Raw genomic sequence first — 14,860 nt, 5'->3', positions numbered from 1 at the left:
ATGGCTATGCCATATGGCTGTGGGCTACACTAGTTCATTTAGCAGACAAGATTTGCTTAGAATTGCGTGGCATTATTTTATATTATTTTATAGTATGAAGAATACAATTGAACAAAGCTGAATAAAATAGAAAGGATATTTCCTCCAAACGACATGAGATGTGCGACTATGATTTGAAAAAGTCTGCAAGAAAACATATGCTGTTTCTTGCCTTAAGCTGGGCGTCATTCGCAAGTGATAATATATAATTGACAAGTGATAGGCTAATATTGTCACCGATCAGACTGTTCTTGATTTAATCTTGTCTTTACATACGTTATTTAGTATATGTGTGAAATTTGTTTGGATTTAGAATGGACCATTATCATCCAACCGTCTCGAAACGGGCAGCGGGAAAAAAGACATGTCATCTATGCTTTTCCCGTGGTTCATTTTCATGCCAGCCAGGTAGGCTATACTCCTGTTGTAAAGAGAAGCAATGTGCCTAATATTAAGAAATAAATAGGCCTAGCCTATAGAAAGCTGATGGGATCCTCCTCTTTTTAATAGAGGCCATCACTCTGTTTTCTCACGCAGTTGCCTAGCCTATAGAAATGTTGTGCAACATGAGCTCATGGGCTCTCATGAAGGGTTTGATTCAATTTTTGGTTACATTGATGTCAGAGTGATTAGAGGGACAATAGAGTGCTGAGTACCAGGCAGTTAGCAAGTTTGGTAGGCTACTAATGACCATCAGCAGCATCAGAGCTTGGAGAAGCTTAATTATAGTGACTGAACGGTCACGTGGAATTTGACTGCAGTCATGACTCGTGACCACTGGTGTGGCAGTAATACGATCACCGTCACAGCCCAAGCCAGGGGACATTATGGCCAGTCAGTACAAACTATTTATTTTGGCTTATTCTTCAATAGTGTATACAAAAAGATGACCTCTCAGGATTGTCCCACACGTGTGCCTAGGCTTGCAAAATCCAGGGAACTTTTAATACATTCCCTGTTTTCCCCGAAATCAGGAGGGAATAAGCAGGAAATCCAGAATCCTCCAACCAGGAAAGCAAGAAATTCCCGGAATTTTGCAACCCTGTGCATTGTGTGAGAAAAAAACAACCAAACACGAGTAATTTCACTATGTGCACGTGTTTAAACCAAACTGACGACGAGATGCTGTGCAGCCTCTCTTCTCCTGATGATGTCACTGCCAACAGGCTTATCTGAACTGAAATATCTCTGGGAAAAAAATAAAGAAGATTCTCCAGGATTTGCCTTGCCTTCATTTCATACCGACTTTGAGGCAGGCAGGGGGGGAGGCAGGGAACCTGAAAGAGGAGTGATTATGCAGCTCAGAGCTGGAAGTGGGGAGTAATGGCAGGATGAGGGTTTGGGGGGAATCGATGGGAAAGTGTATTTGAGGGAATTATGGTGCTGATTGCTTGTGCTTAAATCACCCTCTGTTCGGTTCCCACAGTATCTACAGAATCTCTGAGTGCTCGCCATGTGTCTGTCTCGCATATGTTAAGCCATGTTGACTAGCTCTGTTCAAACTGCTCCACGATCGCCCGTGTAGATGCATACACTCTCCACAGTGCTGGTGATAACAATTTCCTTGAAGTAGCCTACTTACCTCTACATATAAATCTACATGATCATTATCATACACATAAAATGATATCCCATTAGAGTTAAACTGACCTGAAACACTCTCCGGCGTAGGGAGGGGACACACAGCCATTTTGAAAATTGCTGACTGTTGTTTATTTTTTATCTTCCATGTTAGCATCCTTGGTGCGTTATGCATGCTAGGACATCATTGTATGATACTGTCACACAGAGAGGGGGGCATTTAGACCCTCTCAACCACAGAACAGAACCGCAGATCGTATTTATTTCACAGCTAGAGATCGTACTTATCACACTACAGATTGCTCTAACAGCGCAGATAGGACTGCAGATCATCTGTACAGCGCGTAACTGCCTGGGACGTATACTTTGAACTTGTGTCTGGCTGCTCTGCTCTACAGAGCGATCAAAGGCGGCAGCTGGCCTCACCTGCAACAACTAAGCAAGCCTGTATAGGTAAACAGATGAGTGGGTTTAGCGGGCGAGAAGGCTGTGAAAGGTTGCTCTCTCCAGGAAACTACCTCCTGGATGCCAAGTACAATACGGAGCTGCTGCCCAGCGGGTCTCTTCACAGCCAGAGTCGACAGTGACCGATGGACTGTCCCTTCCTCTCTTTTCTGGGCCTCTGCAGCCCCACGCAGTCTGGCTACAATGCCCTTGGCTATCTTAGACCAGAGGAAGGATAGTGGCCAAAACGGTCCAAAACCACTTCCAGGAGCCATCAGATTTTTACAGGTGTCCTCACCAGGTACCAACCAACCCTTTCCCTGCTTAGGGGCAGGGCTGGAAGTGTTTTGGCCACTGAATTCTGCAACTGGTCAAGCTTCTTCCCAGACATACTGACATTGTGCATCGTTCTAAACCATTATAGATATTCAAGAATGTTCAAGAAGCTAGTGCGAAAATATAACTCGGTATTACAAGGCCATTCCTTTCTTGTGGTGGCCCTTATTGGGCAAAAAAAAAAAGAAACTGTAAACAAACCCCAGTTAGTCAATACCTTATAAAATGGATGCCCAGTTTAGCGTATTTGTGTTCTGTGTTGCTTGCCTTGGTGAATGTGTTTGTGTATTAGGAGATACTGTGCCAATTACTGTCTTGATTCTCTCTGTTTCTCTGTGTGGTTTCCTTGGTTTCCTGCTCTTGTTTATCACTCTAAGTCCCTAAGCTCCCAGAGGGCTGTGAGGCGTATGTCAGTGGAAAGGCACGGAGCTAAAGAACATGGCTGAAGCTTGTTTTCCAGATAGATTTTTTATAGTCTTATCAAACCACTGTCTGTCACCGCTCTGTAGCCTTGCCAGTTTGAGTCCTGAGACTGTCACTCCTCATTTAACTCTATCTCTCTATCTCTCTATCACCCATGGCTTCAGCTTATATAGAGCCTGCTGTGCATGTGAATGTGTGTGCGCGTGCGCTGGTGCGTCTGCATATGAGCGAGCTTGTGCATGTGTTGTTGTGGGTTTTCCTCTCTGAAAATGTGTTGAGTGTAGCCTCATTATTGCACTCTCTCTGCTCCTCTCCCCTTAAGTTTGTCACCCTGTTTCACACCCCCCCTCCTCTCCCTCTTTCTGATATCGACTCTCACGACGTCCACCGTCTCCCTCGCTCATTCGCTCTGCCTTTCTCCCCCTCTCTATACCCGTCAACTTCTCCCTCTACATTCTCATTCTATTTTCCTCCTGTCTGTTTTTACTTCCATCTCTCTTCCCTATTCTCCTCTCCACTCATCCTTCCCCACCCCTTCTCTGGTCCTTATTCTTTCACTTCATTCTCTCCATTCCTCACCTCGAGGGGTTAAAAGCAGAAAGAGATTTCTGTGGACTGTAAGAAATGGACAAATAGGTAGATTCTTCTTCTAACTTCTCTCTCTCTCTCCTCTGTTCCTCCATAGTGTTGCTGCGTGAGGAGGTGGCCCAGCTGCAGGAGGAGGTGCACCTGTTGAGGCAGATGAAGGACATGTTGAGTAAGGACCTGGAGGAGACCCAGGGATGCTCTTCCCACCTCCTTTCAGCCACTGAGCTCCGTGTGCAGCTGGGAGACAAGGAGCAGGAGCTGGACCGCGCCAAGGAGGCCTTACAAGGTCAGGACGACCCCCGTAGTGCTCACCTACTACCCTGTCCTACCTGAGTCCTACCCTACGGTCCCTCCTCGAGTCCATCCTACCGTTTGACCTGAGTCCTACCCTTCTGTCCTACCTGAGTCCTACTCTACTGTCCTACCAGAGTCCTACTCTACTCTCCTACCTGAGTCCTACCCTTCTGTCCTACCTGAGTCCTACTCTACTGTCCTACCAGAGTCCTACTCTACTGTCCTACCTGAGTCCTACACTACTGTCCTACATGTGTCCTACACTACAGTCCTACTTGAGTTCTACTACTGTCCTACCTGAGTCCTACCCTACTGTCCTACCTGAGTTCTACCCTACTATCCTACCCGAGTCCTGCCCTACTGTCCTACCTGAGTCCTACCCTTCTTTCCTACCTGAGTCCTACCCTACTGTCCAACCTGTCCTACCTGAGTCCTACTTGAGGTCTACTTGAGTCCTACCCTACTGTTCTACTTGATTCCTACCTGAGCCCTACCCTACTGTCCTTCCATGACTACTACCCTACTTACCTATCTGAGTCCTACCCTACTGTTCTACCTGAGTCCTACCCTACTGTTCTACCTGAGTTCTACCCTACTGTCCTACCTGAGTCCTACCCTACTGTTCTACCTGAGTTCTACCCTACTGTGTTACCTGAGTCCTACCCTACTGTTCTACCTGAATCCTACCCTACTGTCCTATCTGAGTCCTACTCTACTGTCCTACCCGAGTCCTACCCTACTGTTCTACCTGAATTCTACCCTACTGTCCTATCTGAGTCCTACCCTACTGTCCTACCTGAGTCCTACCCTACTGTCCTATCTGAGTTCTACCCTACTGTCCTATCTGAGTTCTACCCTACTGTCCTACCTGAGTCCTACCCTACTGTCCTACCTGAGTTCTACCCTACTATCCTACCCGAGTCCTGCCCTACTGTCCTACCTGAGTCCTACCCTTCTTTCCTACCTGAGTCCTACCCTACTGTCCTACCTGAGTCCTGCCATACTGTCCTACCTGAGTCCTACCCTACTGTCCAACCTGTCCTACCTGAGTCCTACTTGAGGTCTACTTGAGTCCTACCCTACTGTTCTACTTGATTCCTACCTGAGCCCTACCCTACTGTCCTTCCATGACTACTACCCTACTTACCTATCTGAGTCCTACCCTACTGTTCTACCTGAGTCCTACCCTACTGTTCTACCTGAGTTCTACCCTACTGTCCTACCTGAGTCCTACCCTACTGTTCTACCTGAGTTCTACCCTACTGTGTTACCTGAGCCCTACCCTACTGTCCTTCCATGACTACTACCCTACTTACCTATCTGAGTCCTACCCTACTGTTCTACCTGAGTCCTACCCTACTGTTCTACCTGAGGTCTACCCTACTGTCCTACCTGAGTCCTACCCTACTGTTCTACCTGAGTTCTACCCTACTGTGTTACCTGAGTCCTACCCTACTGTTCTACCTGAATCCTACCCTACTGTCCTATCTGAGTCCTACTCTACTGTCCTACCCGAGTCCTACCCTACTGTTCTACCTGAATTCTACCCTACTGTCCTATCTGAGTCCTACCCTACTGTTCTACCTGAGTTCTACCCTACTGTCCTACCTGAGTCCTACCCTACTGTCCTATCTGAGTTCTACCCTACTGTCCTATCTGAGTTCTACCCTACTGTCCTACCTGAGTCCTACCCTACTGTACTACCTGAGTCCTACCCTACTGTCCTATCTGAGTTCTACCCTACTGTCCTATCTGAGTTCTACCCTACTGTCCTATCTGAGTCCTGCTACTGTTCTACCTGAGTCCTACCCTACTGTCCTTCCATGACTACTACCCTACTTACCTATCTGAGTCCTACCCTACTTACCTACCTGAGTCCTACCCTACTGTTCTACCTGAGTCCAATTATACTACACAGCTGTCTGAGCCCTGCCACACCCACTTAAGCCCCATATGTTTCTCACACAGCTCAGTCAAACCCACTTCATCTCAGTAGAGATAACATCAGTTTATCACTCAACACATCGATCAGTCAATCCCTTTCAAAATGCAATCTGACGTAGTTGTGTCTGGTATGGGCCACATGTTTATCTAAATACTAACTGTGTGGTAGAGAAATCCTATCTGTCATCTCCAAATCTCCTATCAGTCATGATGTGTGTGTGAGGGAGATAAGTCAATACCTTCTGCCTGTTCTATCCTTCCAACATTGTCAGTAATGAGATCTGTTCATCAGTCCACAGTCTAGGCTCAGTTCTTGTAAGGTTGAGATCTATAAATGGTAGCACAAAGGCATTGCTTTATGATACAGTGTATGCTTTTGGCTTGGAGTGGAATGCTATGTAGAGTATGTGGTAGTGAGAGGAGACAGCTTGTCATCGTACTGTGGCCAAGTGTGGTTCGCCAACTCCTCTTACCCCTGCCCGCAAAGCAATATTTTACAGATAAATATTTACTTGCTTGTTTAACCCAAAGAAAGCAAAGTTAACGAAGTTATCCCCTTCTGAGACAGACTGGCTGCATGTAGAATGGTGGGAGCGTGAAAATGTAAAGAAGACAAACCTATAACTCATCTCTCTAACGTCCCCCCATCTATCCCTCCTCCTCTGTCTTCCTCTCTTCCGCTCAGGGAGCAACAGGCGGGAGGTGGCGTGCTCATAGATGTAGAGCTCTCTTGTGTAACTGTTGAAGAACAGGTTTAAATGTTGAGTGAGGAGAGTTATGGTGGAACATGTACATTGGGAATTCTTAAGCCTCAATGATTGCCACCTGTGTTGCGGTTATTGCGAGGACAGCTTCTCCTTTTCTTTGAATAAAGAGCTTCAGGAATACTGTTCGTAAGTCACAATCTTACTCTGCCTGTCAAGGCTTTCTCTAGATTCCTGTCCTACAAATACGGCTGATGAGTTATGGTCTCTACTGAAAAGCAAGTTTCAACCCTGGAAGTTGGCTGTTTTTAAACAGGCTGTCTGTGTAGCAAATGCCATATATGCCAAGCGTATTTAGGAAAGGATAGGTGAATGTAGTCTCCACATCAGTCTGTGTGTTTATGTGACTATCTGCTACTGATCTTAGAGCATTACATCATTTACTCCATGGTGCTTCTATGGAAAAGCAGTGTTGCTCTCCCTGGAATTGTACAATATGTCACAGTGCCATCTTGTGGCAATCCAATATACAGTGCATTCGGAAAGTATTCAGACCCCTTAACTTTTTCCACATTACATTATTCTAAAATTGATTGAATCGTTTTTTTCCCCCTCATCAGTCTACACACAATAGCCCATAATGACAAAGTGAAAACTGTTTTTTAGAAATGTTTGCAAATGTATTCAAAATAAAACACTGAAATATCACATTTACATAAGTATTCAGACCCTTTACTCAGTACTTTGTTGAAGCACCTTTGGCAGCGATTGCAGCCTCGCGTCTTCTTGGGTATGGCGCTACAAGCTTGGCACATCTGTATCTGGGGAGGTTCTCCCATTCTTCTCTGCAAATCCTCTCAAGCTCTGTCAAGTTGGATGGAGAGTGTCGCTGAACAGCTATTTTCAGGTCTCTCCGGAGATGTTAGATCGGGTTCAAGTCCGGAATCTGGCTGGGCCACTCACGTTTAGAGACTTGTCCCGAAGCCACTCCTGCATTGTCTTGGCTGTTTGGTTAGGGTCGTTTTCCTGTTGGAAGGAAAACTGGACAAGAAGAATACCTATGTAAGAATACTGTTCATTGACTACAGCTCAGCATTCAACACCATAGTACCCTTTAAACTCATCATCAAGCTAGAGGCCCTGGGTCTGAACCCCGCCATGTGCAATTGGGTCCTGGACTTCCTGACTTGCCGCCCCCAGATGGTGAAGGTAGGAAACAACATCTCCACTTCGCTAATCCTCAACACTGGGGCCCCACAAGGGTGCGTGCACAGCCCCCTCCTGTACTCCCTGTTCACCCATGACTGCGTGGCCATGCACGCCTCCAACTCAATCATCAAGTTTGCAGACGACACAACAGTAGTAGGTTTGATACTGACAACAATGAGAGCCTACAGGGAGGAGGTGAGGGCACTCGGAGTGTGGTGTCAGGAAAACAACCTCTCACTCAACGTCAACAAAACAAAGGAGATGATCGTGGACTTCAGGAAACAGCAGAGGGAGCACCCCCCTATCCACATCGATGGGACAGCAGTGGAGAAGGTGGAAAGTTTTAAGTTACTCGGCGTACACCATAGACAAACTGAAATGGTCCACCCACACAGACAGTGTGGTGAAGGCGCAATAGCGCCTCTTCAACCTCAGGAGGCTGAAGAAATGTGGCTTGTCACCTAAAAGCATCACAAACTTTTACAGATGCACAATTGAGAGCATCCTGTTGGGCTGCATCACCGCCTGGTACGGCAACTGCACCGCCCACAACAGCAAGGCTCTCCAGAGGGTGGTGCGGTCTGCACAACGCATAACCGGGGACACCTACAACACCCGATGTCACAGGAACAAGGACAACAACCACCCGAGCCACTGCCTGTTCAACCCGCTACCACCCAGAAGGCAAGGTCAGTGCAGGTGCATCAAAGCTGGGACCGAGAGACTGAAAAACAGCTTGTATCTCAAGGCCATCAGACTGCTAAACAGCCTATCACCAACACAGAGAGGCTGCTGCCTACATACAGACTTGAAATCATTGGCCACTTTAATAAATGGATAAGTAGTCACTTTAATAATGCCACATTAATAATGTTTACATATCTTGCATTACTCATCTCATATGTATATTCTGTATTTTATACCATCTATTGCATCTTGCCAATGCCACTTTGTCATTGCTCATCCATATATTTATATTTATATATATTCTTATTCCATTCCTTTACTTAGATTAGAGTGTATTTGGTATTTGTTGTGGAATTGTTAGATTACATGATAGATATTGCTGCACTGTCGGAACTAGAAGCACAAGCATTTCGCTACACTCGCATTAACATCTGCTAATCGTGTGTATGTGACCAATACGATTTGATTTGATTTGAGGTGAACCTTCATGCCAGTTCTAGGTCTTGAGCGCTCTGGAGAAGGTTTTCTTCAAGGATGTCTCTGTACTTTGCTCTTTTCATCTTTCCCTCGATCCTGACTAGTCTCCCAATCCCTGCCGCTGAAAAACATCCCCACAGCATGATGCTGCCACCACCATGCTTCACCATAGGGATGGAGCCAGGTTTCCTCCAGACGTGATGCTTGGCATTCAGTCCAAAGAGCATCAGACCAGAGAATGTTGTTTCTCATGGTCTGAGAGTTCTTTAGGCGCCTTTTGGTAAACTCCAAGCGGGCTGTCATGTGCCTTTTACTGAGGAGTGGCTTCCGTCTGGCCACTCTACCATAAAGGCCTGATTGGTGGAGTGCTGCAGAGATGGTTGTCCATCTGGAAGGTTCTCCCATCGCCACAGAGGAACTCTGAAACTCTGTCAGAGTGACCATCGGGTTCTTGGTCACCTCCCTGACCAAGGCCCTTTTCCCCCGATTGCTCAGTTTGACCAGGCGGCCAGCTCTAGGAAGAGTCTTGGGGTTCCAAACTTCTTCCATTTAAGAATGATGCAGGCCATTGTATTCTTGGGGACCTTCAATGCTGCAGAAATATTGTGCCTCGACACAATCCTGTCTCGAAGCTCTACGGAGAATTCCTTCAAGCTCATGGCTTGTTTTTTTCTCTGACATGCACTGTCAACTGTGGGACCTTATATAGATACAGTTGAAGTTGGAAGTTTACATGCACTTAGGTTGGAGTCATTAAAACTCGTTTTTCAACCAATCCACACATTTCTTGTTAACAAACTATAGTTTTGGCAAGTTGGTTAGGACATCTACTTTGTGCATGACACAAGTCATTTTTCCAACAATTGTCTACAGACATATTATTTCACTTACAATTCACTGTATCACAATTCCAGTGGGTCAGAAGTTTACATACACTATGTTGACTCTGCCTTTAAACAGCTTGTAAAATTCCAGAAAATTATGTTGTGGCTTTGGAAGCTTCTTATAGGCTAACTGACGTAATTTGAGTCAATTGGAGGTGTACCTGTGGATTTATTTCAAGGCCTACCTTCAAACTCAGTGCCTCTTTGCTTGACATCATGGGAAATCAAAAGAAATCAGCCAAGACCTGAGAAGAAAAATTGTACACCTCCAAGTCTGGTTCATCCTTGGGAGCAATTTCCAAACGCCTGAAGGTACCACGTTCATCTGTACAAACAATAGTATGCAAGTATAAACACCATGGGACCACGCAGCCGTCATACCCCTCAGGAAGGAGACGTGTTCTGTTTCCTAGAGATGAACGTACTTTGGTGCGAAAAATGCAAATCAATCCCAGAACAACAGGAAAGGACCTTGTGAAGATGCTGGAGGAAATGGGTACAAAAGTATCTATATCCACAGTAAAACGACTCCTATATCGACATAACCTGAAAGGCCGCTCAGCGAGGAAGAAGCCACTGCTCCAAAAACCACCATAAAAAAGCCAGACTATGGTTTGCAACTGCACATGGGGACAAATTGTACTTTTTGGAGAAAAAAAAAGCGTGTGCGAGCAAGGAGGCCTACAAACCTGACTCAGTTACACCAGCTCTGTCAGGAGGAATGGGCCAAAATTCCCCCAACTTATTGTGGGAAGCTTGTGGAAGGCTACCCGAAACGTTTGACCCAAGGTGTAAACTTCTGACCCACTGGGAATGTGAAGAAAGAAATAAAATCTGAAAGAAATAATTCTCTCTACTATTATTCTGACATTTCACATTCTTAAAATAAAGTGGTAATCCTAATTGACCTAAGACATGTAATTTTTACTAGGATTAAATGTCAGGAATTGTGAAAAACGGAGTTTAAATGTATTTGGCTAAGGTGTATGTAAACCTCCGACTTTAGCTGTAGGTATGTGCCTTTCCAAATCATGTCCAATCAATTGAATTTACCACAAGTTGTAGAAACATCTTAAGGTTGATCAGTGGATACAGGATGCACCTGAGCTCAATTTCAAGTCTCATAACAAAAGGTCAGAATACTTAAGTAAATAAGGTATTTCTGTTTTACATTTTTTATACATTTGCAAACGTTTCTAAAAACCTGTTTCTGCTTTGTCATTATGAGGAATTGTGTGTAGATTGATGAGGGTAAAGAGAAATTTAATCAAATTTAGAATAAGGCTGTAACGTAACAAAATGTGGAAAAAGTGAAGGGGTCTGAATACTTTCCGAATGCACTGTAACTGCATATTTGACCCAACCTTTGGTCAAATCCATTAGTCCTGATGTGTGTGTGTGTGTGTGTGTGTGTGTGTGTGTGTGTGTGTGTGTGTGTGTGTGTGTGTGTGTGTGTGTGTGTGTGTGTGTCCGTGTCCTTGTCCGTGTCCCACAGCTATGAAGTCTGACCGTAAGCGTCTGAAGGTGGAGAAGGCCGACTTGGTGAACCAGATGCAGCAGCTGTACACCACACTGGAGAGCCGGGAGGAGCAGCTCCGAGACTTCATACGCAACTACGACCAGCACCGTAAGGTACATTACACTCAACTACAACCAGCACCATAGGGTACATTACACTCAACCACGACCAGCACCGTAAAGTACATTACACTCAACTACAACCAGCACTGTAAGGTACATTCCACTCAACTACGACCAGCACCGTAAAGTACGTTGCACTCAACTACGACCAGCACCGTAAAGTACATTACACTCAACTACGACCAGCACTGTAAGGTACATTCCACTCAACTACGACCAGCACCAAAAGGTACATTCCACTCAACTACGACCAGCACCGTAAAGTACATTACACTCAACTACTGTCAAGCATGTCGTAAGGAGAGGACCAAAACACAGCGGGAATATGTACACTCATCTTCTTTATTACGGACAAAGAAGGAAAAACCCAAAACAAACATGTATACAAAACACAACGACGAATAACAGACCGGTAAGGCACAAAGCTATACACAGCACAATCTCCCACAAACTAACAGGTGAAAACAGGCGACCTAAGTATGACTCTTAATCAGCAACAACGATGTACAGCTGTTCCTGATTGAGAGCCACACCAGGCCAACACAGAAATACACAACATAGAAACCCTAGAATACAAAACAAGAACATAAACCAAAAACCCCGGAACACATAAATCCAACACCCCTCTACATACACACACACCCCAAACCATATAAAACAAATACCCCCTGCCACGTCCTGACCAAACTACAATAACCAATAACCCCTTATACTGGTCAGGACGTGACAACTACGATCAGCACTGTAAGGTACATTCCGCTCAACTACAACCAGCACCGTAGGGTACATTACACTCAACTACGACCAGCACCAAAAGGTACATTACACTCAACTACGATCAGCACCATAAAGTACATTACACTCAACTACGACCAGCACCGTAAAGTACGTTACACTCAACTACGACCAGCACCATAAAGTACATTACACTCAACTACGACCAGCACCGTAAAGTACGTTACACTCAACTACGACCAGCACCGTAAAGTACATTACACTCAACTACGACCAGCACCGTAAAGTACGTTACACTCAACTACGACCAGCACCGTAAAGTACGTTACACTCAACTACGACCAGCACCATAAAGTACATTACACTCAACTACGACCAGCACCATAAAGTACATTACACTCAACTACGACCAGCACCGTAAAGTACGTTACACTCAACTACGACCAGCACCATAAGGTACATTTCACTGAATTACGATCAGCACCTTAAAGTATTGTCATGACGTTGGCCTGTGGGTAAGGTTTATGACCCCCCCATAAATACCTTTCTCCCTTCCCCTCTCTTTCTGACCCTACTGAAGGACTTGAATAGCCTGTGTTAAATATAGAGAGTCTGGGAACATCAAACAAATGGGGAAAAGGAACCATATTTTGGTAATAAAACCAGTTGGAAATATGCTTGGGAACGTAATGAGTATGGATGTCAGTTCGGTTGTCATCTGAGACATTATGACTGATGACAGGACGACATAAACTGTACCTGAGAAAGTATACACCCTCTAGTTATCAGAGTAACATGGAATTGTTATGCAATTGAAATGTTTGATATTGAAATTGTTTGTTAGGAGATTAAATGTAATTTTAGCTTCCAAATGAGAGAATTGGGTTTTCATAAGGAAAGTGCCCTGCTTGATCAGTGGCCCACCCCTGTGAAGAGACAGGGGTTATAAACGATGAAACACATCCTTCCCCCTCTCCACTATATAAGCCTTTGACGAAAAGATAACCACATGTTCCAGTATGTGAGGTCTGCAGCCTCTACGTTAGAAGGACACACGTCAAGTACAGAACTAAGCCAACCTCGGCGTGAGCTTTGGTGGCGAATGGTATGAACTTTGAGGTTATTCACTACAGAAGTGATACTTCCTAGCCGTTGAGTTAGCAGCAGCCGCTGTAGACAGGGGCTAGGAAAGGACGGGCGACGGATCCAGTCTAACAGACAGACAAAGATACCACCACGTATCCAATTTACCACCAGAGACATTCTTCCGAGGACAGGAAGATCTGTTGGCCAACACGGCCAGCATCTAGACCAATCTACCGAAGCGCAGCTCAGAGTAAATATTTATTGCATTTTCCTTTTCCAAATGGGCGGTAATTTAGAATGCATAAGATAATGTATTTACGATAGCATAGCTGCTGTTTCTTTGTTCCTAAGTCTTCCCGCTCTTTCATTCAAGCCCAACCCCCTTTCCTTTGTATAACCAGCCATCATACAGGTTCCGTCCACCAGGACGTTTTCTGTATGACATCATTTGTATTCTGTGTATATGTAATTCTGTGTGATTAGTTTAGGTATTTAGTAAATAAATCATTAAACCCAATTTGGTATTGCTGATTCAACTTGTTAGCCAGGGTTTGTGAAGATAGCCAAGAATTTACAACTTTCATTATGAGACTGAAAATAAGATAAGGGTTAATATTGACTGCTATCGATGTAAAATATGACTAAGTATTTTAAGAGTTTATTCGGAAGATAACGGCTCTATAAACGTTCTTCCGTGGTGCCCCGACTTTCTAGTTAATTACATTTACATGATTAGCTTAATCAGGTAATATTCATTACAGAGAAAGCATTTTATAGGTTAGCATGTCATATCACTTAATCCGGCATAGCCAAAGACACGACAGTATGTTACACTCAACTACAACCAGCACCGTAAAGTATGTTACACTCAACTACAACTAGCACCATAAAGTATGTTACACTCAACTACAACCAGCACCATAAAGTATGTTACACTCAACTACGACCAGCACTGTAAGGTACATTACACTCAACTACAACCAGTATTTAAAAATGTAATAGAATGTATGCACTCTACTGTAAGTCGCTCTGGATAAGAGCGTCTGCTAAATGACTAAAATGTAAATGTAACTACAACCAGCACCGTAAGGTAATTACACTCAATTACAACCAGCACCGTAAAGTCTGTTACACTCAACTACGATCAGCACCGTAAGGTAATTACACTCAATTACAACCAGCACCGTAAAGTCCGTTACACTCAACTACGATCAGCACCGTAAGGTAATTACACTCAATTACAACCAGCACCGTAAAGTCCGTTACACTCAACTACGATCAGCACCGTAAGGTAATTACACTCAATTACAACCAGCACCGTAAAGTCCGTTACACTCAACTACGATCAGCACCTTAAGGTACATTACACTCAATTACAACCAGCACCGTAAAGTACATTACAATCACTATACATACAGTAGCCAGATACACTCCAAGTATTTCGACTTAATATCACTGGGATTCATTGAGCAGTCAAGTGCTCACACACTGGTTTAAGGCAGTACTACAGTGTATCTTCTGAAGATTGACCGTGTCTGTGTGCTCTACTGTAGGAGAGTGAGGATGCTGTGAAGGCCCTGGCTAAGGAGAAGGACCTGCTGGAGAGGGAGAAATGGGATCTGAGGAGGCAGACCAAAGAAGCTACAGAGCAGGCCTGCATCCTGCGTTCTCACATGGACATGAAGGAGAACCGCATCAAAGAGCTCGAGGCTGAGCTCACAATGGTGAGACACACGCACGTACACTCACACACAGACACACACACACGCAATGTGACACGCACACGCT

General features: G+C 44.8%; 1 protein-coding gene across 3 annotated transcripts in view; it reads left to right on the top strand.

The window, feature by feature from the left end:
• The window catches only part of LOC106582810 (kazrin), a 169,012-nt gene that overhangs the window by 149,055 nt on the left and 5,097 nt on the right, over positions 1-14,860 (top strand). For all 3 annotated transcript variants that reach the window (XR_001323388.2, XM_014166261.2, XM_014166262.2), the window contains exons 5-7: positions 3,509-3,697; positions 11,106-11,242; positions 14,626-14,796. Coding sequence is in view for 2 of the 3 variants with exons in the window: in XM_014166261.2 (XP_014021736.1) it covers positions 3,509-3,697; positions 11,106-11,242; positions 14,626-14,796 (497 nt within the window). In the remaining variant the exon portion in view is untranslated. The remainder of the gene's footprint in view (positions 1-3,508; positions 3,698-11,105; positions 11,243-14,625; positions 14,797-14,860) is intronic.

This window comes from Salmo salar, chromosome ssa22, assembly GCF_905237065.1.
Source record: "Salmo salar chromosome ssa22, Ssal_v3.1, whole genome shotgun sequence".
Taxonomy (NCBI): Eukaryota; Metazoa; Chordata; class Actinopteri; order Salmoniformes; family Salmonidae; genus Salmo; species Salmo salar.
This window is presented reverse-complemented; position numbering and strand designations above follow the sequence as displayed.